General features: G+C 45.1%; 1 protein-coding gene across 1 annotated transcript in view; it reads left to right on the top strand.

The window, feature by feature from the left end:
• Window positions 1-26181, top strand: part of HK1 (hexokinase 1) — a 69648-nt gene that overhangs the window by 2283 nt on the left and 41184 nt on the right. Inside the window, exon 2 of the mRNA XM_060197177.1 lies at window positions 21177-21339. Coding sequence (XP_060053160.1) covers window positions 21177-21339 — 163 coding nt within the window. The remainder of the gene's footprint in view (window positions 1-21176; window positions 21340-26181) is intronic.

Genomic DNA, 26181 nt, shown 5'->3' on the forward strand with positions numbered 1-26181 from the left:
TTCCATCCCCTCCCCTGATAGCTTTCCTATTCTTTAACCCTCTGGGAGCATGGACCCAAGGTCATTGTGGGATGCAGAAGGTGGAAGGTCTGGCTTCTGTAATTGCTTCCCTGCTGAACATGGGCGTTGACAGGTCCATCCACACTCCCAGCCTGTCTCTCTCTTTCCCTAGTGGGGCAGGGCTCTGGGGAAGCAGGGATCCAGGACTGGGATTTTCACACTCCCTCTACACTCTCCTCTGGGTCTTGCTCAGGAAGGGCCTTGAGGCCTAAGCTTCCATCAGAAAATACTGTTGGTACAAGAGATTATTTTAAAAATATGGTTTTCTTGCATATCACCAAGAAGACTTTATGCAGCCCCCCCCTTTTTGGGAGAGGGGAGTGGAGATTCCTGCCAGGGATCCCTTTGGGCTGCATGATGGACTATGGCACTGTCATTCGTGGGTGTGGTCCTCAGAAGGCATAGAGACAAGAATTCTCTTGGCCCTAGGTGGCACGTCCATTCCCTGTACACAAGGGGTGGTGGTGTTCTGCCAGGACTCAGGCTTTAGTAGAGATGAGCCCTTCCTACCAGCCACTTATTGTAGGGCAGACTTGGTAGGGGTGCAGGACTCTAAGCCCTGCTCCTCCATGGTTCTGGGCCCCACCTGACCTGACTGGGACCATGAGGACAGCACCCTCAGTCCTTCCGGAGTTAGCAGCCATGATGATTCAGCTGTCAGTCCCCAGGCAGCCTCCAGAGCTCCCAAGACAGCCCACCATCCTCAGGCTAATCTGCATCTATCTTTTTGCCCTCTAGCCTGGGAGTAGAAAGAAGAAAGCTGGAGTGGTGCCAGGGGAGGTTTTTAGGATTGGTCAGGATACCAAACTGAGCCTGAAAAGGGTATAATTTCTCTCTTCATTGCCAGTGAGACCCATTAGTAATTCAGCCTCATGAATATCCTGAGTTGAAATAGACCTGGTGTCTAGCTGTCTGGAAAGGAGTCCCACTTTCCAGACTGTCTGTAGTATTGACTAATGGGGTACTCTGAAAAGGGTGTTTGGGCATTGGACTGAATGAAGCCCCAGACAGACATTTTTCCTATCACTCTTTTAGTGGTTTTGGAAGGGAAAGTCACACCTGCATGTGAAAAGTTCCCATTCATCAGAGACCCAGACATTTGCTAATTTTGCATCTTGAGGCTGGGTCTTTTACCTCCACATAACTTTTAACACGCCTCTCTCCAGCACCTTCCACTTGTTCTAGCTCTTGAGAGCTGGAGGAGGGTGAAGAACTACACATTGCTCTGTTTGTTTAGGGAAGTAAGATGGGCCCAGCAAGGTCAGAATTTGACCTCAAGTGAAAGATGAGGCTTCCTTTCGTCTAGTTTTCATAATACTGGACAAGGCATAGTGAGTTTTCTGAGTGGGGTCCCTATGACCTTAAGAATTTCTCATCAGGTGAACAGAACAGGTACCATTTGTCCTACAGCCTTACTCCTTGGTGAATCTTCGTTTCATGATCCTAAGCCTCTCTACTTTGGATCCTTCTGGGAATTCTCCCCCCAGAGGATCCCCAGCACTTCATTTGGTGTGATAATTTGGGACTGTCGTGAGGAAATAAACTAGAGAAGTGGGTGGGTGTGGGGGACTTTCACATCTGGCCTTGCTGCATGCTTTGCCCACGTCCCTCCTGTTTTCTGGAGACAGCATGGGCAGTGTTCCCTTAGAAAAGCGGACTTGGCATGATGAGTGCTGTCTTCGCATGCGTCTGCTGTCAAGGATTCCATCCTGGTAAAATTAGCCATGAGAATGGGCGCTGAGCATGCCTGAGAGTCACAGGGCAGAGAGGCAGTTTCGCATCTCCTCAGCCAGGGAGAAGTCCTGGTGAGACACTGCTAGCACCTTCTTGTTGACTCGGACCTTCACAAAAATAAATAAAGACATAAATACATAAAAATGATAAAATAAAAAAAATCTAATCATGGGGACTCCTTTATTATGTGCAGAGTAGTGTGTTAGGCTGGGGTGAGAACTACAAGCCAGGCAGAAACAGTCCCTCTTCTCCTGGTGTACTAACAATAACAACGGTTTTTAAAAACACAGAGCTTTGTGCAGCTATGAACCTGGGGCTTCAGAGCCTCAGGCTTAAAATCCTTTTACTTAACCATTATGCTATCTCCCTATACCCTTTCTTTTCTGAGGGTAAATCTTTGTTGTTGTTGGGTAAAATGCTGGGAGAACTTGTATGGACCGGTGAACAAATCTTGTGTGGGAAACTGCTAATTCGGAATTATTTATAGCCAGGCTCTAGGGGTACAAACGAGAATATTATACAGGTGCTTTGACAGGGTCAAGGGGATAGTTTTTCTTTGTAGTAGTTATCTCTGAGCATTCCCGAATACTTCATGGGTGTCTCATCAGATGTTTATCACACACACATACACATTCATCTGTCTAACAAGATGTACAAGTATACAGACATGCATGATGTAGGAATATGTATATATGTGTGAGAGAGAGGGAGAAAGAAGGAGAGAGATGAATGCTGTCATTGGACCTTTCAGTAACCTGAGTAGTGAGCATAACTGCCTTCCAAATCCTCAGTGAAATTGTCAGGACAGGAAGTGCTTTTTCTGAGCTCCCCATAGTAGCTCCCTCCTCAAAGCTCCTTCCTTGGCCTCCTGCTTCCTGCTTTGTGTGCAGCAGAGGGAGATTTTATTCCCCATTTAGAAATAAGGACTGTTCTTTTTTCTTTTTCTCTTCTTTCTCTCCTTTTTTTTCTGACACACACACACACATACACTAAAGGCAGAAAGGAGGCAGGGAGAGAGTGGTAGAGACCAGAGCACTGATGCTTCCTTCAATGCAGTGGGGCCCAGGCTTGAACATGGGTCTCCCCCACGTTCACATGGCAGAGCAGCGCACTGTCCAGGAGAGCTATTCTACTGATCGTAGAAAGTCCAGGCAACATGCGACTTTCCCAAGTTCTTAAGATCTTGAATGAGACCCAGCGACCTGTTTCTTTTGCTTCTTTTCTCCAGGTGCTGAAAACCATCTTTGTTGATTTTTAATGATTTACCTTAGAATCTGTGTTTTAACCATTCTCTCTGTAAATCAATTCATAGTCTTTATGAAATATTTTGAGGTGGATTAAAATATATGTATATATATTTTATTTTACTTTATTATTTTTTTATTTGCTTTTTTTTTGCTTTTCATTGTTTTTTAAAGTTCCACACAGGTTTTTGAATAATATGTTAAATTTCTTTGAAATATGTCCTTGGGATTTTAATAGGAATTGCATTGACTTTATATATTGTTTATTTTCCCAAACCATGGACAGGGGATGTTCTTCCATTTCTTTGTATTTTACTCTATTTCTTTTCTTTCTTTCTTTCTTTCTTTCTTTCTTTCTTTCTTTCTTTCTTTCTTTTTTTTTTTTTTACCAGAGCACTGCTCAGCTCTGGCTTATGGTGGTGCGGGGGATTGAGCCTGGGACTTTGAAGCCTCAGGCATGAGAGTCTGTTTGCATAACCATTATGCTATATCTACCCTCCACCCTATTTTTTTATTTTTAACCAGAGCACTGCTCAGCTCTGGTTTATGGTGGTGCGGGGGATTGAACCTGGGACTTTGGAGCCTCAGGCATGAGAGTCTCTTTGCATAACCATTATGCGATCCACCCCCATCCTGGATTAAATAAAATCTTAAGGTTAACATAACAGGTACCTGTATATCTACTACTTGAGAAGTAACAGATAATCACAGTTACATTGCAGGCATAATTAAAACTCCTGTGCTAGTCTTCAACCCAAACTTCTGTCTTAAATTTAGTGTTTATCATTTTCATGGGTATTTTTATATCTCGTACATATCATGTATCTATAAGCAGTATCACTTTATAGAATTTGATCCTTTTGTAAATGTTGCTATACTTTATATACTTTTTTTTTTTTTTTTTTTAGCTTAACATTCTGTATTTCAGATTTGGAATTTCCCCATACTGATCCATGTGTTTCTGTGTTATGTATGAATTGCTATATGCTCTCACATCTAGGAGCTACACCACAATCAATTAGCTTTTCTCTATTTAGCCGTTCGGGTTTCTAATCTCTCCAGTTATGAGCTGTGCCGCAGTAAACTTTCCTGTGCACATCTTCAGCACACAGGCAAGTTTTCGTAGACACCAGGCTATGTATCTCAGGCTGGAATTGCAAGGTGGAGTTTACCAACTTGGAATCCCTGGCTCATGGTGGTTGTGACTCCCATACCAGTTTCCTGTTGTCCCATGCCAGCTATTGGCACGGTCAGATTTTTAAGGTTTTAGTAGATAATGTTAAAGATTTCCATTCCCATTCAAGCATTCGTGCTTAATTTAAAATTCGGCATTCCTAGCTTTATCAAGCAGAGCCCTCTTTGCAGAGTATTGCTGAGTGAAGTTGACAGGTCTCATTATGAGCAGCACTGGCTTCATTGACTGCCTCTGCTAAAACATTCGCACAGTGCCCTGGAGGGGTGCAGGTGCAGAGAAAGGCTGATGAGGAATGTCTTGCCCTTGTGCTCTAGCTGGACTGACTCCATTAAGCCTTTCAGGGAATTAAAGCACACATACGTGCTTTGCCCTCACACCCTCTCTCTTCCTTTGTGGTTCTGACCTAATCGTGCCCACCTCTGTTTGAGGATAATAGCCTTTCTTAGACCATCTTCTGTAAAAGGAGAGGGAGGCTGTGTTCTAGTGCTGGGAAGGTGAAATGCGAAGTCTGCAGCCCAGTCCTTTGCAAACAGAAACTGAGCCAGCAGTCCCGGGCAGAAAATGTCGGATCACGTTCATCTGATTCCGTGGCTGATCACAAGGTCCAGGCTCACAGACCTGAGATCTCGAGGGTAGCTTACAAGAAAGGTGCACTGTCTAGGGTGGATCTTACATGATTAGGGGCATGTTCTTTTTTCTCTTTTCTTCCCTTACTTTGGTCTAATAATATTAACCGAAGCCATTGGTTGCTTATCACACTTTCAGATACCCAGGTATGTTGTTTAGTCCCCACAACACCCCTTTAGGTGGGTGCCGTTATGATCCTCACTTTTGGATGAAGAGCCTGAGGCTCACATAGTAAACAGAAGAGTCCATTTCAGACTTAGCAGGTTGATAGCATGAGTCCCCGCCTTAAAAAAAACAAAATATGATTTACATCTCATAAAGCTTGCCATTATCTTTTTTATAAATATTATTTACTTATATATTATTGGGTAGAGACAGAGAAATTGAGAGGGGAGAGGGAGAGAGGGAGGAGAAGAGACAGAGAGACACCTGCAGCCCTGCATCACCACTTGTGAAGCTTTCCTCCTGCAGGTGAGGGCCAGGGCCTTGAACCTGAGTCCTTGTGCACTGTAATGTGTGCACTTGACCAGGTGTGCCAACATCTGGCCCCTATCTTTTATTCTTAACTTTATGTTATAGAGACTGAGAAATTGAGAGGAAAAGGGGAGATAGACACCTACAGCACTACTTTGCCGCTTGGGAAGCTTTCCCCCTACAAATGGGGACCAGGGGTTTGAAGCCAGGTCTTTGCACATGGTAGCATGTGCACTCAGCCAACTGTGCCACCGCCTAGCCATCACCATTATATTTTTATTTTTATGGCACTAGAGCCTTGTGCATGCAAAATTGCATTTCTCCCATGTGTTTTCATTTCAGGGAGACACATACACAGGTAGAGGGAGAGATATCTGTGTAACTTCCCCTGGTGCTGTGGTGCTCCTATGTGGTGTTGGGGCTCAAGCCCAGGGGCTTGTACATGGTAAGGCATGCACTCTACCAGATGAACCATCTTCTGGTTTTAAAACTACCATTTTTAAAGTGTACTCTTCAGTGGTCTTTAGTGCATTCACAGGGTTGTGTAACCATCACCATCACCATCTTAATTCTAGAATGTTCTCATCACTCCCCAAAGATGCCGTGATATCCAGTGAGTAGTCACTTTCCATTCTTTTTTTTTTAAAGTAGCTTGCTTGCTTCTTTCTTTTCTTTTTAAAATATCTTTATTTATTTATAAGGTAGAGACAGCCAGAAATTGAGAGAAAGGGTGAAGATAGAGAGAGAGAGGGAGACAAAGAGACACCTGCAGCCCTGCTTCACCATTTGTGAAGCTTTCCCCCTACAGGTGGGGTCCAGGGCCTTGAACCTGGGTCCTAGAACACTGTGATGTCTGTGATTAATAGGTGCATCACCACTCAGCTCCTAGCATCTACTAATCTATCTTCCTTTCTTCCTCTCTCTCTCTCTACTTTTTTTTTTTAGTACTATTTTTTTTTATTGGGGAATTAATGTTTTACATTCAACAGTAAGTACAATAGTTTGTACATGCATAACATTCCCCAGATTCCCATATAACAATACAACCTCCATTAGGTGCTCTGAATCCTTCTTGGATCCCTATCTTTTTCCTTTTTAAAATAGAATTATCTCATCTATACCCATACCACTCTGAACACGCCTGCTCTCATCTAAAATAGAATTATCTCTTCTAGACATCATATTAGTATGACCAAACATTAAGTGAACTTTTGTGTCTGTCTCCTAAGCACAATATCTTAAAGTTCCATCTATGTTGTAGCATTGATCAATACTTCATTCTTTCTTATATTTATTCTCTTTTGTTGCCCTTGTTGTTTTATTGTTCTAGTTATTATTGTTATTGATGTAGTCATTGTTGGATAGGACAGAGAGAAATGGAGAGAGGAGGGGAAGACAGAGATGGGGAGAGAAAGATAAAACACCTGCAGACCTGCTTCACCACTTGTGAAGTAACTACTCTGCAGGTGCAAGCCGGGGGCTCAAACTGGGATCCTTACACTGGTCCTTGTACTTCACACCATGTACGCTTAACCCACTGTGCTGCTGCCAGATTCCCTCATTCCTTCTTTTATATATACTTATTTTAGTAGTTGTTGTTGTTATTGATTTTGTCATTGTTGGATAGGACAGAGAAATGGAGAGAGGAGGGGAAGACAGAGAGGGAGAAAGAAAGACAGACACCTGCAGACCTGCTTCACTGCCTGTGAAGCGACTCCCCTGCAGGTGAGAAGCCAGGAGTTCAAATTGGGATCCCTAAAGGCCGGTCCTTGCACTTTGCGCCACGGGCGCTTAACCCGCTGCGCTACCGCCCGACTTCCTCCCTCATTCCTTCATATTGATGAAGAATGTTCTCTTGTTCCAGTGCCCTAGTTTATTTATACATTTATCTATTGATGGGCAGTTTCCATCAATACACTGCAACATTGGTGTACACATTTTCCTTGTCCACCTCAGGTACTTGTGTAGGAGTGGAATTGTTGGGAGAACCCTTGCTTTTAGCCACCTTGAGGAAAGCTTCAGTTTAGAAACAAGGAAACTGAAGTCCCCAAGTGAAGGGACTTGCTAAGTACCATGCAGAGCATAAGTGAAAGGGACAGAAACCCAGCTAGGTCCTCTGACTCAGAACTGTGTCTTTCGCCCACATCACTCCTGGCTCTTTCATTTTGCTGTTTAGGAAACAGATCCAAGCAAGAAAAGAGGTAGCAGGTGGGGAGCACAGAACAGACCCAGGAATCCCCTGCAGATTCCCCATTCCTCTCCAACATGGCACTGGGCCATATGCTTGTCCATTTCCCCTCCCTCCCTCCCCTTTCACTGGCCCTTGTGCTCGGTGTTGACCAACACCCTCCACTTGGGACGGAAACTGGTCCAGTTAAGTAACTTATAATGCAATGTTATGGTTTGTCTCTGCTTTTCAAATTTCTTCCCATGTCCTTTCCACTTCTCTCTCTCTCCCTCCCCCTCTCTCTTTCTCTCTCCCATTTTTGTTTGCTTTCCCAGGGAACACAATGCTTCACCTGTAAGAAGACCCTCTACTGCACCCTCTAAGACTTACCCTCCAGGTTGTTCCAGCATCCTCTCCCAGCCTCTGTCTGGCTACACTGTCAGCTGGTTTTGTTGATGGACACCTGGAAACTGCCTGCAGCTATGTTATTCAGTCTGTTCTCATTTATTTCTCTGGTGGCTCTTATGCCTGCTGGACCCTCTGTAGGTGGATGGGGTGATTGGAACCGGGGACTGCAGGCCACCATTGTGTAGGGATACCACTTAGTCTTGGCAAAGCCCCATGCCATTTTCATAATACTTTCATGTGCTTGATACCCAGCAAAGTTGGATCTAGGTATTTCTTCCTGCATCTTATATTTATTGCAAGAGAGGCTAAGAAAGTGGGATTGGTGTGATGTTGGTGGCCAGGAAGCATCAGGACAGGGGGTGGGGTGCAGGCCTGCCTGGTGATTGGGGTAGTTCTGACCATGCATGAAGAGCCAAGGCTGCTGTCCAGGGCTTCAAAGCAGCGAGTTACAGCAGCCTGCTGTAGAGACCAAGACACCCAGAGTGGGACAGGGAGGGATCTCCAGAGCTGCCCCGTGCCTGAAAGTAGCCACCAGTCACATGAGGCTGTTGAGTGTCTGGAATGAGGCAAGCCTGATTTTAGACGTATTTAATCTAAAGTACACGTAGGGAAGCTTGCGATAGCATATTGGTTATGCAAAGAGACTGTCATGCCAGATGCTCAATCCCCCACATCACCACAAGCCATAGCAGGCAGTGCTCTGGTAAAAAAAGAAAAAGAAAAAAAACCCAACAAACAAAAATATATGTGGACAGCACATGTAGGGTTTCAAAGACTTTGTATGAAAAAAGCTGTTTAAAATTGTTCATTAATGTGGTCTGGGAGGTGGTGTAGTGGATAAAGCACTGGACTCTCAAGCGTGAGGTCCTGAGTTCAATCCCCGGCAGTACATGTACCAGAGTGACAGCTGGTTCTCTCTCTCTGTCTCTCTCTCTTTCTCATTAATAAATAAAATCTTTAAAAGTTGTTTATTAACAATTTTTAAAATACTGATAACATGGGGATCACATTTTGTATATAATGGACTAAATAAGCTATCGGGGGAGGGGGTGGGATATGGAGATTGGGTGGTGGGAATTGTGTGGAGTTGTACCCCTCCTACCCTATGGTTTTGTTAATTAATCCTTTCTTAAATAAAAAAAAAAAAGAAAAAAAATTATCAAAATGAGTATCATTTTGATTATTTATTTTTGATTTAATTATCTTCATGTTTATTTATTTTTGATTTAATTGTTTTCATGTTTTACCGGAGCATTGCTCAGCTCTGGTTTATGGTGGTGCTAAACATTGGACCAGAGACATTTTAAAAATAATTTTTATTTATGAAATGGAAACACTGACAAGACCATAGGATAAGAGGGGTACAGTTCCACATGATTCCCATCACCAGTACTCTGTATCCTATCCCCTCCCCTGATAGCTTTTCTATTCTTTATCCCTCTGGGAGCATGGACCCGGGGTCATTATGGGGTGCAGAAGGTGGAACGTCTGGCTTCTGTAATTGCTTCTTGCTGAACATGGGCATTGGCAGGTCGATCCATACTCCCAGCCTGTCTTTCTCTTTCCCTAGTGGGGCAGAGCTCTGGGGAAGTGGGGCTCTATAGACCTGGGACTTTGGAGCCTCAGACTTGAAAATTGTTTTGCATAACCATTATGCTATTTCCCTAGCCCACCTGTTTCTTAAAAAAATGTGGTCACCAGGAAATTTGTTTGTATATGTAGCTTGGAGTATATTCCTGATGACTCAGAAGTTTGGCTAGAGGTACTTTGTAATTCAAGCATTAAACTCCTGGGCATCCTTCCTTGGGCCTCAGTGCTCACACCACATCTTTCAGAGCAGGGGGCTGGAGTCCATATCTCTAAAGGATTTTTCCAGCCTGAATAGTGTTGTTAGATGGACAGTAAGCTTTCTAGGCTTCTGTTTCTCTCTTTCGATAATACAGAGAAAAATAGAGAGGGGAGAGAGGAGGGAGAGAGGGAGAGAGAGAGAGAGAGACAGAGACAGACAGTTACAGCACTGCTTCTACTCATCTGACACTTTCCCCTGCAGGTGGTGTCTGGGGGCCTTGAACCTGGCTCCTTGCACATAGTAACGTGTGCTCAACCAGTTGTACCACTACCTGGCCCAGTCCTCAGTTCTTTTTTCTTTTTTTGTTATCTCTCAGAAGAGATAGATGCTTTCTGCTCACTACTGTCAGCCTGTGTGTCCAGTTAGAGCATGAGTGTAGAAATGTCTGTTCTCTAATCGGAAGGTGGACAGCGCTGTGTGCATGCTCAGTGTGGGCATCTGAGGGGCCTAGTGGGGCACTCTGGGTGAAGCAGGTGACCTTTCACTGCTGCTGTTTTACTGATGGAAGTGACTTGCTGACTTGCTCAAGACTTCAGAGTGGAGTCAGGGTGGCTGGGTTGTGGGGAGAGATGAGTTCTTTTGACTTCTGGCTAGATCTCCTCACCCTTCTATAGGATAAGCAGTGCTCACACTAGGGCTTGGTTGTCTGTTAGTGAAAGCAAAACTTTTTTTTTTTTTTTTCCACTAGAGTCAGCACTGGGGTTCAGTGCCTGCATGGTCATTCCACCATACCCAGTGGCTATATACTTTTTCTTTCAGGGGGAGGAGGAAAGAAAGAAAGATACCTGTAGCACTGTTCTTCCACTTTCTTTTTTTTATTTTTTTATTTTTTATTTTATTTTTTTTTGTTCTTCCACTTTCTTCCCTGCAGGTGGGGACCGGGGACTGGAACCTAGGTCCTTGTGTATGGTAACATGTGTGCTTTACTGGGTGCACCACTGCCCAGCCCCCAAACTGTCTTTCCTGGTTTGGATTCTCTCTTCCTTCTGGAACTGAGTCTGCAGGCTGGCCTCTGCCCAGCCTGTCAACCACTAGGGAGGTGCAGCGAGGCTGAGAATTCAGCCTGTCATTCTTGCCCAGCCACATTCCAGGTCTGTTCTGTTTCCCTGGAGGTACCTGGTGCCTCCTTTATTTTTAGCTAGTTCATTGTGACAGTGCAAGCTCAGTCAGGGAATGGGTATTTGTGAGTGCCAAGGTCACCAAGAAGACCTTGATTATGACCCCAGGACCTTGCACTGCCCTCCTCACAGGAGGAATTTGCAGTGAGCTTGAAGTCATCAGACTGGCTGCTGGGGACCTGGGGCCTTTTATGTGACTGCAGGCCCTCTGGTCCCTCCTGTGTCAAACGGGATTGATACTCTGTCCCCCGAAGATATGCAGACTGGGTCAGGGCTGGCTGACGTGCCCAGCTTGGGCCTCGCACACACTGACTGCAACACCTTGGTTTCCTCATCAGCTTAGGGGTCCTGTTTTCCTCCTGACTTGTGAACAAACAGTCCTGTTGGACGGTGCTTTACTGGACCCTCCGTCCATGCTCAGTGAAAATGGAGCAAACAGTCCAGAAGCAGAAATGAAACGAGATCAAACACTGAGAGCTATGCTTACACCTTGAGCAAGAGACCAGGGAAAGGGAATCTCCCCCTTCCAGTGGTTTAACATGCTGAATGAATCCTGTTTTTGTTTTTTGTTTTGGAAATGTTTGTATACACAGTCTTCTCTTAGAAAGTAAGTGGGACTTACTTTCCCTAACACATTTCTCTGGTAATCTTCTGGTGTTTGGCAGTCCTTGGGAAGCTTGAATATCAGATAATACTGATTCTTAGGGCTTTCGTGTTGATATACATGTTGTGAGGGGGAGGGAAGTGCTGCTGGAGAACACCTGGAACTTTTACCTCAGAAAGAGGCTGTTGTACATTGGGTCCATGTAGGCTGCCATGAGGCCACAGTAGGGGTTGGTGCTAGAGAAGGGCTGGGCCATTCGGGGAAGAGTCTCTGGCTCTTATCTGAGCTCCCAAGCCCTCCTGAGACCTCCCAGACTAGGCGTCACTAGAGGCCTTCCCGCCCAGCAGTACCATCATCTAGTGAGTCTGGAAAGCATGGCTCCTGCCCTCCTGGTACTCACAGCCTAGCCGGAGGCATAGAGCTTGCCAATGTTGCTACAGCTCCTGGGAAGAAGACTCTCACACTGCTATGTATCCAGTGGGGCACGTTAATCCTCCATAGTGTACACCAACCGGCCGGGGGGATGCTGAGGAGAGGAACAACCAGTGTTGGGTGGGGCAGATCATGGCATGCCCTTCAGAGGAGGTGAGTTTTAGAGCGGGGCTTTGAGAGGAGGAAACAGTGGCACTGAGAGGCTCTCTAGAGGCCAAGCAAGCATAGCTGAGAGGAAACATAGTGGGTGGGGGTGCCAGAGGCACTGTCAGGGTTCAGGGCTGCCTGAGGGAAGCAGCGCAGTGCTGGGAATAGATGGTTCCTGTAGGGAACACACAAGGTCCAAAAATGTCTCCTTTTGCGGGCAACTCCCTTCCTGCTCAGGGAGCAACTGCCCAGAGCAGAACAGAAACAGGTTCACTGACAGCTGAGGGGGAAGCAGTAGGCAGCTTGAGGGACTCCAGGGAGGCAGGAAGAGGAGCTAGCATGCTGCCAGGGTCCAGGAAGAGGGTGTTGCTGGCACTCGCCACAGTGAGGGACTTGTTGGGCCCAGGCCTTTGGGCTTACTGTAGTCTAATATTAAGTCTAATATTTTCTTCCCAGGATTGTGCAAGAGGGGAAATGAGCAGATCAGACAGTTTATAGCTAGTGGAAGGGAGGCATGCAGCCTCCTAAGAAAATCACACCGGGCTGGCATGCTTCTGCAAGACGAGGGAGCCATGCTGCTCCTAGAACAGATAGAGCTGTGGCATAAAAGCCACTTGTGAACTGGAGTTGGCGTATCCACCAAAGTAAAAGACTCTGGGGTGGGTGGGGGAGAGTACAGGTCCAAAAAGGATGACAAAGGACCTGGTGGGGGTTGTATTGTTATGTGGAAAACTGGGAATGTTATGCATGTACAAACTATTGTATTTACTGTTGAATGTAAAACATTAATTCCCCAGTAAAGAAATAAAAAAAATAATTCCCCAATAAATAAATTAAAAAAAAAAAGACACCTGTGTTCACATCTCTTGCTCCAAGAAGCTTCTGGCTTTGGGCTGAGCAAGAAAGGTACTGAGGCAGGAACACAGGACTAGGAAGCAGGGATCTTGGTATTTACTACAGTTTCCTCAGTGGCCAGAGGGGTCAGTGAAGGAGGCAGGAAAGAATCATTATCTCAAAGTTACTGTAGAGGAACTTGAAGCACTTGACTGAGGCAAAGCCACACTGGCTTTAAGCATCATTTAAGCAACTAAGATTAGAGTCAAGGTCTTCTAACCCCTCATTTTGGAGGGGGGTTTGTTTTTGCTCGTTTTTTTACCACAGCATTACTCAACTCTGATTTCCGGTGCGACATGGAGTTGAGCCTGATCACAGCCATCAAGCTGTCTCCCCTGCCCAATTTTGGACTTTATAAGCATTTCCATTCTTTCTCACAAAGCCAGAAGAACACAGGATCATACAAGAAGACAACTGGGTTCAAATCTAAAACCTGCAATGTATTACTTGTTTGGCTTTGGGCAAGTTACTTGCCTTCTCTGAGTTTTGCTTTAAAAAAAAAAAAAGATGGTAATAATTGGGAGGGGATAGATAGCATAAATGGTTATGCAAATAGACTCTCATAGCTGAGGCTCCAAACTCCCAGTTCTATCTGCTGCATCACCATAAGCCAGAGCCCAGCAGTGCTCTGGTTAAAAAAAAAAAAAAAAAAAAAAAAGGCAAAGGAAAAATGGCAGTAATTTTCACCTCAGAGAACTAGTGGGACCTTAATAAGTTGTCCAGAACAGAGTGAGCATCAAATATTTCCTTCATCCATCTACTGGACTGTTGGGAAAAAAAAAAACCAAGGCATCTTTTTTCTGTGATCAAAAGGCATGCTACCCACAATTCTGCCCCTCTGGCTCAACATTACATGTCCCTAATGCCTTTTACCCAGATACCTAGAGAAATGCAATGATAACCAACCCTATGCTAATGAACCATTTTTATAGAAGAGAAAATTAAAGGGAGGTGGTGATAATGTCTGAAACCAAGAAAAGGGAAGATTCTGGCAAATTTCTCCTATAATAGACATACATACTGTTTAATTAACTTTAAAAAAAAAAAAAACTAACAAGATAACTCACTTGGGAGGGTGTTTGCTTTGTCATGCATGCCCACCTAGGTTTAAGCCTGGCTTCAATTTGTATGCCTGGGTGTCTTTCCCTTTCTGTCTCTCTGCTTCTGTCTCTTTCTGTCTGTAAAAGCTGGGCTAGAGCAGTGTCCCTACAGCAACAATAAAAACTGTGAGTTATAACAACAATAAGTAATATACACATTATTTGAAAATATGCAAAAGTTGTTTTTTTTTTTTTTTAGTCTGTCTGTCTTTTGTTCCCCTCAAACTTTCCAGAGAAACTACTACTAATAGAATTTAATGCTTTGGGGCTATCAAAATAACTCACTTTAATAGCATGCTGCTTTGCCATGTAAGAGACAGACTTGAGCCCAGCTCTCCCCACCACACTGTAAACTGTGAAGTACCACAGTCTGTGTCTGTCTGTCTCTCCCCCCTCAGTTAGACAGACAGATACATACATACACACATACACACACATTTGCACACATGCTTTTAGGTAAGTTTTCCTACCTGAACAAACATGCTATCTATACAGGGACTTTCATTTTATGAAAACAGTCACATCATAAACACTTTCTCCTCTGAAGCTTGAGCTCCACTTATTTCCTCTGGGAACTGCCTTTTAGATTCATGCTTACAAGCTATATTTAAGTTATTCCACAGGACTCTGCCTAGTTCCCTGAGGAACACACATGGGGCAGTGCTGTCAGTCAAGTCAGGATATCTCTCCATCTGCCCTGTGGGTGTGTTCACACATCAGGCCGAATGCCCCCAGTACTTTGTATAGACAGCATTTTCACGTGTTGGTGAACATCCAACCTACCTGGTTAAATTATCCTGCCCGTAGGAGTTGGGCAGAAGTCATAATTCCTCACACCTAAAGGAATAATCAAAGGCTAAAAAGATTCCCCAGTGTTCCTTCACTGTGTTGTGCTGAGAGAAAGGGGACTTGCATACTAAGCACTCAGTGCATGCTGGCACCTGGCCTCCATGGTCTCTTTTCATCTCTCTGTGACTTCTAAGTGGTAAAGGTCCAGTGTATGGAAGGTAGAGCCTTCTGCAAGTGTGAACTGTTATTAAAATCACATTAACAGGGAGCCGGGTGGTGGCACAGCAGCTTAAGCGCACATGGTGCAAAGCGCAAGGACCGGCTTAAGGATCCCGGTTCGAGCCCCCGGCTCCCCACCTGCAGGGCAGTCGCTTCACAAGTGGTGAATCAGGTCTGCAGGTGTCTATCTTTCTCTCCCCCTCTCTGTCTTCCCCTCCTTTCTCCATTTCTCTCTGTCCTATCCAACAACAATGATATCAATAACAACAACAATAACTACAACAATAAAACAACAAGGGTAACTAGAGGGAAAATAAATATTAAAAAAAAATTACCTTAACAACCATCAGGACCCATTCTTTTCTGGGTCAGTCTCATTAAGAAAGAGAAATGCATCTGATGTCGAAATTGCTGTCTTCCATAAGAGACCTTAACATCTTTACTGCAAGCCTTATGACTTGCTTAGGTAGGTAGGTGTGTGTGTGCGTATTGTTATTATTGTTACCAGGAACTTACTGCTCTAGGCCAACTTTTTTTTTCTTTTCAGCTAGAAAGAGACAGAGGAAAAGATGCCACAGCCCTCAAGTTTCCTCCAGTGTAGTAGTGAGGGCTGGGCTCAGACCTGGGTTGGGCACATGGCAAAGCAGGAACACTTTCCAATTAAGCTATTCTGCTGCGCCAGAAGGTTATTTTTAAAGGCTTGCAGTGAGCAGCTTCAGTCATACCTGTTGCTCTCTCTTGGTCTTAATCTTCACACAACAGAGTGGGGGAGAGAGACTGAGGGAAAATCTTCCATGCGGTGTCCCCTCACACAGGGGTCAGAGTGCTTGGGTCACTAGTGGCTTCATTGCCTCCTGTCATGACTGGCTGTTCACTTGGGCAAGTCCAGTCTTGATTTTTTTTCTTTTTTTTTAAATGTGTGTGTGTGTGTGTGTGTGTTTGGGAGCAAGAGGTGGGGCTGAGGTTGGGCATGGGAGTGTGAGTTGAGCCCTCTGCAGAACCACTGGTTCCTTTCACAGGAAATGGCTCTCAGCCAGGGCTCTTGGAGACTGTTTTCCTTCCTTTTCTTTTCTTTCTTTCTTATTGGATACAGACAGAGAGAAATTGAGAGGAGAGGGGGAATCGAGAGGGAAAGAGACAAGAGAGACACCTGCAGCCCTATCTTATCACTCACGAAGCTTTCCCCCTGCAGGTGGGGCCCAGGGGCTTGAACCCAGATCCTTGGGCACTGTAGTGTGTGCACTTAACCAGGTGTGCTACCACCTGGCCCCCATGTTCTCTTCTGACATCTGCTTCTGCTGCATTCCACCTCTGGAACTACTGAGGTTTCTACACTCCCTTGGTCTGCCAGAGGAACAATACAGGGCACATGTTTGCTTAGTATTGGGATGTCAGTGCTGGCCCTGTGCAGACAGCCTGGCTTCTGTCCTCTCTCTTGAGAGAAGTTCTTTCCTCCAGGGATGGTGAAAGATACCCTCTTGGGGAGAGAGAGTTAGCCAAGAGTCTGCAGTTTGATACTTGGTATCTGGGACCCTGACAACTTCCCCCCATTTCCTTGCCTGCAGGCCAGAGTCCTGCATGCTCTTGTGTTCTTGTCAGACACTAGGAGAGTGAACACTCCAGGGTGTAGGGGTTTCTGTCATGAGCTCCTGGGAGCCTCTGTCTTAGGACAGACATTCCACAGTCTTAGCCTTGTAGCTTGCAGCTTCTGCAAGAGGTGTTATGACTCCCATCACCAGAAAGTGGGGTTGGGCTTTGGATGGGAGCAGGGATTCTTTGTGCACCAGTGTTTGTCCAGAACAGAAAAGCAGAAATGTTTTGGAGGATGTGTCCTAGAAGAAGGGGGAGGGAGGATGGTGGGAATGGGAGTGTGTGAGAGAGAGCAGAGGAAGAAGAGGAAACCCTCCGGGGATACCATGGAGAAAGGGACAGAAATAGTAAAGGGTAAAGAACTTTGGGCAAAACCCCACAGGCCAGAAGTCAACCTTTTTGAGATCTGTCCCTCTTTGCAGTCTCTCCCCTGCTGGCTTCTGGCCCTATCTTCTGACCTTCTGCAAATAGCAATCATTCTCGTACCAGTTTTCTGACCAAGTGTGGCCACACTGACTTCTGGAGCAGATAGGCAGGAGTGATTTTCCCTGACAGCCTCCCTCCCTCCCTTCCTTCCTTCCTTCCTTCCTTCCTTCCTTCCTTCCTTCCTTCCTGTGTCCATTCACTTGTTCTTTATTTGGAACCAGCCAACATCTTCCTAATTTGTTGGTGGTTAAATTTTTCAAATATCTTTATTGTTGGGGGAATTTATGGTTTATAGTCAACAGTTAAAAAACAATAGTTTGTACATGCATAACATTTCCCAATACTCTACATAATAACCAGAGCCCATTCTTAATCACCCTCCCAAGTAGACAGAGGGAGCTCCGTAGCTGCCAGGCAGGGCTGGTGTGAATCAAGGGAAAGAAGTCCCTTGTTCAGTCAGTTGCTGGGTGCTCTGGGTCTCTGGAGTATTCTGAGTGTCTCCTTCCTGGACCAATGTAAGGCCCACAGTATAGTCTGCACAGATCTGCTGAGTTCTGCACCAGGTGCCTTCCAGGCTGGGTAGCTAGTGGGCCCCTGGGAGTCAGCTTCTCCCTGGATCAGCCCATATCCAGGCCAACAGATCTATGTTGTGTGATCACGGAGGTGGCACAGTGGATAAGAAAACAAAATACAAATAATTTCTCCCCCCAGTGTCTCCCTGACAGGCTCATTTTGAAGCTTAAATAACTTAGTTGGATGTGAAAAGCACCTGATGTTCTGTGAACCACAATGAAATTACAAAGTATTAATCTAGCATTCAGCACTTATTGAATTTCACTTTTTTTTTTTACAATTAAATTTTATTGATATACCACTGCTATACAGTGTTGTCTAACTTCACACCTCGGTGTGTGTGAAAAGACTCGAGCCTAAGGCTCTGAAGTCATAGGTTCAATCCCTCCAGCCCTACCCTACACCCTCACCATAAGCCAGAGTTGAGCAGTGCTCTGGTACAAAACAAAACAAAAACAACTTTCACCCAGTTAAACACACATAGTATGAAGCACAAGGATCCCCATTCGAACCCCTGGCTGGCTTCCCACCTGCGGGGGGGGGGGGGTCACTTCAAAAGTGGTGAAGCAGGTCTATAGGGGAAGGGGAAAGGGAAAGGTGGTTGTCGTGGAAGAGACTGGGGGTGAGGACAGGACTGTTTCCGGTCACAGAAGACAATGGGAGATTCCTGCTAGTGCCTTGATTTGCCCATGAGACAGGAGGCTGGGGGGTGGGGGGGCTGAGAGAACATAAGATGTGGAGGCCAGAGCCAGAAGGCTGCCCTGAGCCAAAATATGCAGCAGTGACCTAGGACTCCATGTCCTTGAATCCTGACTTTTCCAGCCACCCTGAAAAAGAACATGAGATGCCATTTTTCCAGAAGCAAATCAGTTTGCAGGTCTTTCCAGTCTCCTGGGTCATAAACCTGTCTGTCCTCCAAAAACCTGTCTGTCCTCCAGCTTCCTTGGTGCAAGGCTGCTTGTGAGGCCCTGGGAAGTCAAGGTGGATAGAGCAGACTTTGTTGAAGTATCAGGTCTGATTGGACTAAACCATGTCAAGAGTTGGGAAAATGAAGGAGGGCTTCTATCTTGCCCGAGGGACTCGGATGTCTGCAGCATGAGATGATAACTGAACTATGAGGGGCAGGTGAGATTTTGATATCTGGGAAGAGAAGGTAAGAACGCATACCATCTCAGGAAGGGTAGAAGTGGTTTGGTCAAGACCTCTGTGAACATGAAATCACATCTATGGAGTACAGATGCCTTGGGTATGTGGAGGCATCGCAGGATTTTGAATGAATCAAGCAGGGTTGCAGTTGAAGTGGTGTACAGGATGACTTGGGATGGAGGTAGACTGAAAACGGAAAGCCCCCACATGAACGATTTTCAGGAATGAACTAGAAGTCCAGGCACATGGTTAATAGGGATTCCTAAACCCAATGAGTAATACTCAGAATGAATGGTGAGACAGCGGATGCCTTGAGGACAGGTATCTAGCCCAGGGACAGGCTGATAGTAGGCAGCCAGTGAGTACTTTTTTTTTTTTTTTTTTGCCTCTAAGGTTATTGCTGGAGCTCAGTGGCCGCACTACGAATCCACTACTCCTGGTGGCCATCTTTTTTCCATTGTTGCTGATGTTGTTGTTGGATAGGATAGAGAGAAATTGAGAAAGGAGGGGAAGATAGAAAAGGGGAGAGAAAGATAGACAGCTGCAGACTTGCTTCACAGCTTGCAAAGTGACCCCTCTATGGGTGGGGAGCTGGGGCTCGAACGGGGATCCTTTCATGGGTCCTTGTGCTTAACTGGTGTGCTACCGCCCACTCTCCCCCCCCTTTTTTTTAAATTTTATTCACTTAATAATGATTGACAAGACCATATGATTAGAAGGATATAATTCCACATAGTTCCCACCATCAGACTTCCGTATCCCATCCCCTCAATTGAAGCTTTCCTATTCTTTATCCCTCTGGGAGCATGGACCCAGGATCATTATGGGGTGCAGAAGTTGGAAGGTCTGGCTTCTGTAATTGTTTCTCCATTGGACATGGGCACTGGCAGGTTGAGCCATACTCCCAGCCTCTATCTTTCCCTAGTGGGGCGGGGCTCTGGGGAGGTGGGGTTCCAGGATGCATTGGTGAGGTTACCTGTCCAGGGAAGTCAGGTTGGCATCATGGTAGCATCTGCAACTTGGTGTCTGAAAAAGCACTAAGATTTAAAGCAGAACAAATGGTTTAATAATCAGGAACCTAAAAGTAAGGATATAACAGGTGAGATTTGGGGTCTTCATTTTGGCAAAAGCTAGTAGGTCTGTTTTATATTCCAAGCCACAGTAAGTCCTTTTTGAGAAAATAGATGGGAAGAGACTAAATGGCAGAATAACATGTCAACCCAGAGGCCCAGAGGTTATCTGGAGCCTGGGATCATGAGGAGAATCGGGAATCCAGAATGAGGAGCAGGTTGGGTCAATATGTTGAATGGTAAGAGTGGTTTGATTTGCAAGTATGGGCACATTAGCCCTGGCACATGGGCATGGGACCTCCATGGGCTGTCTCCATAGTTTCTGAGGACATGGGGTTATAGTCTTCATGAACTTGTGGCGCAGAGAACACCCATGCTCCCTGAAGGCTTAGACTGCAGCCACTCTGTTCACCTATATACGTATAGGTGTCATGACATGCTTCTTGGTAATGCACCAGCACCACTGTCTTCATACTGAATGATGTTTGTTGACCTGTGACCATCCTCTCTGGTCCAAGAGCTTTTCCATCTCCATCTCCACCCCCCCCCCCCCTTTGACCAACTCTGGCTTATGGTAGTGTGGGGGATTGAACCCTTCCCCTTAGAGCTTCAGGCATGAGAATCTTCATGCATAACCATTGAACCATTATGCTGTCTCCCCCATCTAATTTTATTTTACAGCATCCGTAGTTGAGGTCCTGATGATGATGATGATTTTATTTTATTTTTAATTTTTTAGATGAGGCAGCTAAATTTCACATGACATTTACATGATAGGACTGAGTTTGAACCCAGGTGGCTATCTCTGGGTTCTATACCTTGTTCTCCTTCTTTTTAGATTTTAGTTATTTGTGAATGAGAGATGGGGGAGAGAATGAGAACCAGACATCACTGTGGTATATGCACTGCCAGAGATCAAACTCAGGACCTCACACTTGAGTATGTAAAACTTTATCCTCTGCACCATCTCCTGGACTACACAGGTGCCTTGTTCTTAATGTCTTGGCACTGCCATCCTGTGAGAATGAGCCGGCCACCTCTCTAGGGTGAAGAAGTCACATGACGCTCCAAAGTGTAACATTTTAGAATTGGGAGGGACTTTGAAGATGTCTTCGTCATTGGATGAATCAAACAACCGATCACTAGATACTACACCAGCTTGGATAGCTAGTTAGTGTTCCACTGCCCAAGGGAACTGGATTGTCTTAGGTAGGCAGGTACCTCACCCAGCTCAGTCCTCCACCAGAATTGAGCTGAAATCGCCTTTGTCAGCCTGGGCTTCACTTTTCCTTCCTTTTCACTCTCCTCAGATTGACAAATATCTCTATGCCATGAGACTCTCCGATGAGACTCTGTTAGATATCATGACTCGTTTCAAGAAGGAGATGGAGAACGGCCTCTCCCGGGATAGTAATCCAACAGCCACTGTCAAGATGTTGCCAACATTTGTGAGATCCATTCCCGATGGTTCAGGTGAGTTTTTTACAGTAGAGAGATCGGGCTCTGAGAACTGAATGCTCTGTGAAACCATTCTTCCAACTTTGATTCATTCATTCATTTACCATTCCATCCGTTATCCCAGCCAGCCAGCCAGCCAGCCAGCCAGCCAGCAGTTGTCTACTGATCATCTGCCATGTGCCAGGCAGTGGGGATATTATAGCTGAATAAAGCTGACCCGTCCTCTCTGACCTGACTGTCTAGCTTGTGATAAGAAAGTGTAATATTTGTGGCTTTTCCAGAGATGCTGCATGGGTTGCCTTTATGATTGCAGAACATGAAAGACTTCAAAACAAATTAACTCATTTTAGAAGGATTTTCCTTTTTCGATCTCTTTTCCTTTTTTTAACAGCACTGATTAGCCCTGGCTTATGGTAGTGCTGGTTATTGAACCTGTGAGCTCGGAGTGTCAGGCATGAAAGTTACTTTGTTATAACCTTATTCTGTCTCTCTAGTCCTAGGAAGATTTTTCTATTAGAGCACCAAAATTTACCTTTAGTACCCTAAGTAAATAACAAATCATAGTAGCCAAATGGATCCAAGAAAAGATTCTAATCCCCATTTAAACAAATTACTTAAATTTAAACAAATTTCTTAGATACAGAAGCAAGCAGAGAAGTGACAAGAGATACAACTGGAAACAAACAAACAAAAATCTTATCCTGTGAGTCTATATCTTTGTGATTCATGGCCTTCAGTGGGGAGCTGGGGGCTCCCTTATGACTCCCAATACCTCGTCCCCAGCCCCTTCACCTGGCAGAGTGAAGGCTCAGAGGACACAGCCTGGCCTGCTTGGTGGAGCCAGTTCTGTCCATCAGACCCAGGGCTTGTAGTTTGCAAGGGTTGGTGTCTGCCCTAGTTTGGCATCATCATAGGAATCCTGCTCTGAGCTGTGTTGTGTGCTCTAGGCTGGGATTCATCTGCTGCATGCCAAAGAGGGCTCACATTTCTTGCGGTTATAAGGACATATCTTCAGTTATTTCTTCTTTGCTCTGGAGACTTGCAGTGAATCAGGACTTCTGGTAGACAGCCTACCAGATGGATCTGCGGCAACTGATGCTCAGGATGGCTGAAAAGTTGCGCACACAGGTTGTTGGAATAAGCTGGCTGCAGTAGTCTTGCTGTGCCTGCAGCCTTCCTCTAGACATCTGAAGGCAGATTCAGATGCTAATGAGGGCTCCGGTGCTGTTTGCTAGGTGGCTACAGATGGGATATGGTTTATGCACATTGACATAGTACCTCAGGTGACTTTTGACTATTTAAAATCTACTCCGCCTCTCTCCTTTTGCTTTCCTTGAAGTCTTGGCTATTAACAAATGAGTTTAAGTGGCGCCGGGTGGTGGCACATCTGGTTTAGTGCACATGCTACAGTGCACAAGGACCCAGGTTCAAGCCCTCAGCCCCACCTGCAGGGAAAAAGCTTCACCAGTGGTGAAGCTGTGTTGTAGTGTCTGCCTCCCCCCCTTTTTTCCTACCTCCCCCTTCCCTTTCAATTTCTGACTGTCTCTATCCAATAAATACATGAAGATAATAAAAAGTAAATAAAAAGCCAAATCAGTTTAACTTTGTAGTAACTGCTGGTGAGATTCCGGCCGCCCATGGACTGTGGTGCACCCTGAGTTTTGGTCCAGTGACTCTAACTTTGGAGCTCACTCCTGCTTCGTCCCCATCCTCATTGAGGAAATTCTAAGCCGTTTCAGGCTTCTGCATAGTCAGCTGTGGTGCTGTCCCCTTTTTAAAATGTTAATCAGTGCTTCAACTGTATAATTGGTCAGCAACAGAATCGCTGGTAATCCCAAGCCACCTAAGGAAAACTTAAAAGTCACAGTGGTGGAGATACCCCTGCCAGTTAAGTGGTGATGTGACTTCAAATTGCAAGGAAAAAACCAATCTTTTCTTTCTCACTGACCTTGACTCTAGTGAACTAGACTCAGAGTTTCAGAGTTCTACTGCTTTGTATCAGGACTGTGGCAGCTTGTTTGTAATGAATTTCTCCCTTTGGTCATTTTACATAGGCAGTGACTTTCCTTTACTTGCTCTGTAATCTATATATTATACATTACCCCCCCCTTTTTAAGTCCGGATGTGACTTTCATCTGCTGCATACATATCCTTTGTGAAGTAGGAAAGATATGAATAATAAATAAAAGAGGTGAAGTACTAAAGCCTTTTTATTCCAGTGACTCAGCCAAGTGGATGCCACTCATCCAAGCTGCCCATTTCCAGGAATAACTTCCCCTCTGTGTCAGCCTCCCTGACCAGACCTGCCTCTTTCTGTGCCTTGTTCCTGAAGCTTCCTCCTGTCTCTGCTCTTCCCATTTATTGTCAAGGATGTAATAAATGCTAATTAGATTGTACAGGTTTTTAAAATAGTATTTTAAAAACTATTTACTTCCTCATTAATGAGAGAGAAGGGAGAGAGAGAAAAAACAAAAAGCACTGAGCTAGCACATTTGATGCCAGGGAATAAGCTCCAGACCCCATGCTAGAGAGCCCAACATTTTGTCCATTGCACCACCTCCTGGGCTGCAGATTGTAAACTTTTTTTTTTTTAATTTTTTATTTAAGAAAGGATTAGTGAACAAAAGCATAAGGTAGGAGGGGTACAACTCCACACAATTCCCAACACCCAATCCCCAGATTGTAAACTTTTTAAAGATGAATTGAAAGGGGGCTGGGTGGTGGTGCACCTGATTGCGTGCACACATTACAGTGTGCAGGGACCTTGGTTCAAGCCTTCAGTTCCCACCTGCAGAAAGGAAGCTTCATAAATGGTGAAGCAGTGCTTCAGGCCTCTCTCACACACTCTCTTCCCCCCCCTCGTAAATGTAAATACATAAAATATAAATTTGAATTGAATATTTCCTTGGTTCTGCTTCCTGGTTCCTAGCATACTGTTACCCAAAGGATAAGTTTTCAAATACGAGATTTGTGATGCCACTACAGTTAATGTATTTGGGCCCCCAAATACTACTTTTCTGCTGAAAAAAAGAAGACATTACTTTCTTTTTCATCACCAGTGCTTCTCTGCTTTAGTATGACCTTTTCAGACGAGTAAAGTAGACACAGAGAGACAAACAGACACCACAAGCACTGCAGTTTCTTCCCATGTGGTAGGGGCTGGACTTGAACCTTGTTTGCACACATGGCAAAGCAGCTCAGTAGACAAGTGAATTGTTTTGCCAACATATAATTTCTTTTCTAATGCTATTTGGGCTTGGTCTCTTATTGTTTTGTCTCCATTCCCTTCTTTGGGGGGGAAAAATGGTTTGAGATTATCTTGTAAATTCTCTCCAGTCATAAATTCTCTTGAAAATCTTACAGGCTAGTTGAATTTCTTTGTTGAAGAACTTTGATCAAGTAGATAGACTGCACTGTACTTAGGAGGGAATGTCTCTGCTTCTCATGCAGGGAATTGATTCATCTAGCATGACAGAGGTAGCCGTTTTACGAAGGTAGAGTGTTGTTTGCTCTATATTCCAGAGCAGGCCTGAACTCAAGAGACATCTGTCCCTGTGTTTGTTTTCCACTATCTGCTGGTAATAATGGCTGTCATTAGAAAGTGGAGAGCTGCCTGGAGCCCTTCAGAGCATTTATTTAATGAGCCTCTGGAAGAGCAGCTCTCCTGATTTTAGCGGAAACGGGAAACAAGTCACAAGTACTCAGCACCAGTGGTAGGAAGGTTAAGGTCAGAGGACACTGGGGGGGGGGGGCGCCCTCTGCTGCAGAATGAATCTGGATTTGATACTGAAGGGGGGAAATACTAGATCACTGGATGAATCTGGCTCTGTTGCTTACTGTCTGAGCTTAGATTCCCTAAGCCTTCATTCCCTTCTTTGTAAAATGGGCACAGTACCGTCTGCACTACCTGCTTCACAGTCAAAAGGAGCTAAAAAGTGCTCTGGAAACCAGAAACCACCGTAAGAGTTGTACTGAGTCATGGCCCTCATCGTTATTGTAAATTAATGATGGACTTTGAAGGAAATCTTGGGGATAGCTCTTTACTCAAGTGACCAATCAGGGTACCCCCATCAGTTAGACCTAAATGTGTAGGTCCAACTCTGGAGGAAGGATCCAAAGTCTGAATTGTCTGGCCTCCCTCTGATGCTATAGAGGGAGGAAGCAGAATCAAAGGAGAAGCAAGTATAGGCTGTCCACTTAGCCCACAAAATGAGAGTGGGCCCAAAGACCCCAGCTCTGCTTTCTTTGTAGTCGGGGGTGGGGTGGGGTGGGGGGGACTGGATCCTCGGTGGAGAACCAACCTGAGATAAAAGGTTATTATTATTATTTTATTTATTATTGGATGGAGACAGAAATTGAGAGGGAAGGGGGGGATAGAGAAGGAGAGAGACAGAGAAGGACAGAGACAGTCCTGCTTCACCACTTGTGAAGCTTCCCCCCTATAGGTGGGGATCTGGGACTTGAACCTGGGTCCTTGCACACTGTAGTTTATTAATATTATTTTATGGAGAGGCAAGTAGGAATTTGGTGTGGTCCCTATTGAATCCAGGAGCCTTCTGAAAGAAATCTAACTCAAATTTATACAAGTAAAAAAGAGAAACTCATTTAACTGGGAAGTCTAGCTATGAATTGGCTTCTGTATCTAGGGCCTCACCTTTCTCTCATTCTTTTATTCTTTATGTTGACTTCATTCCAAGGCTTCTCCCTTAGGTTGGCAGAGAACACCCTGGGAACCCTAGCTCACACCCCCCCCCCCCCCCCACTACAGACTTAGCAGCCCCTGTAGTGGTCTTGGAGAAAGCCGTGCATGGCTGCTGACTTGGGTCATGTATCCACTTTGAGCTGATCATGATGACT

This window comes from Erinaceus europaeus, chromosome 1 (genome assembly GCF_950295315.1).
Source record: "Erinaceus europaeus chromosome 1, mEriEur2.1, whole genome shotgun sequence".
NCBI lineage: Eukaryota > Metazoa > Chordata > Mammalia > Eulipotyphla > Erinaceidae > Erinaceus > Erinaceus europaeus.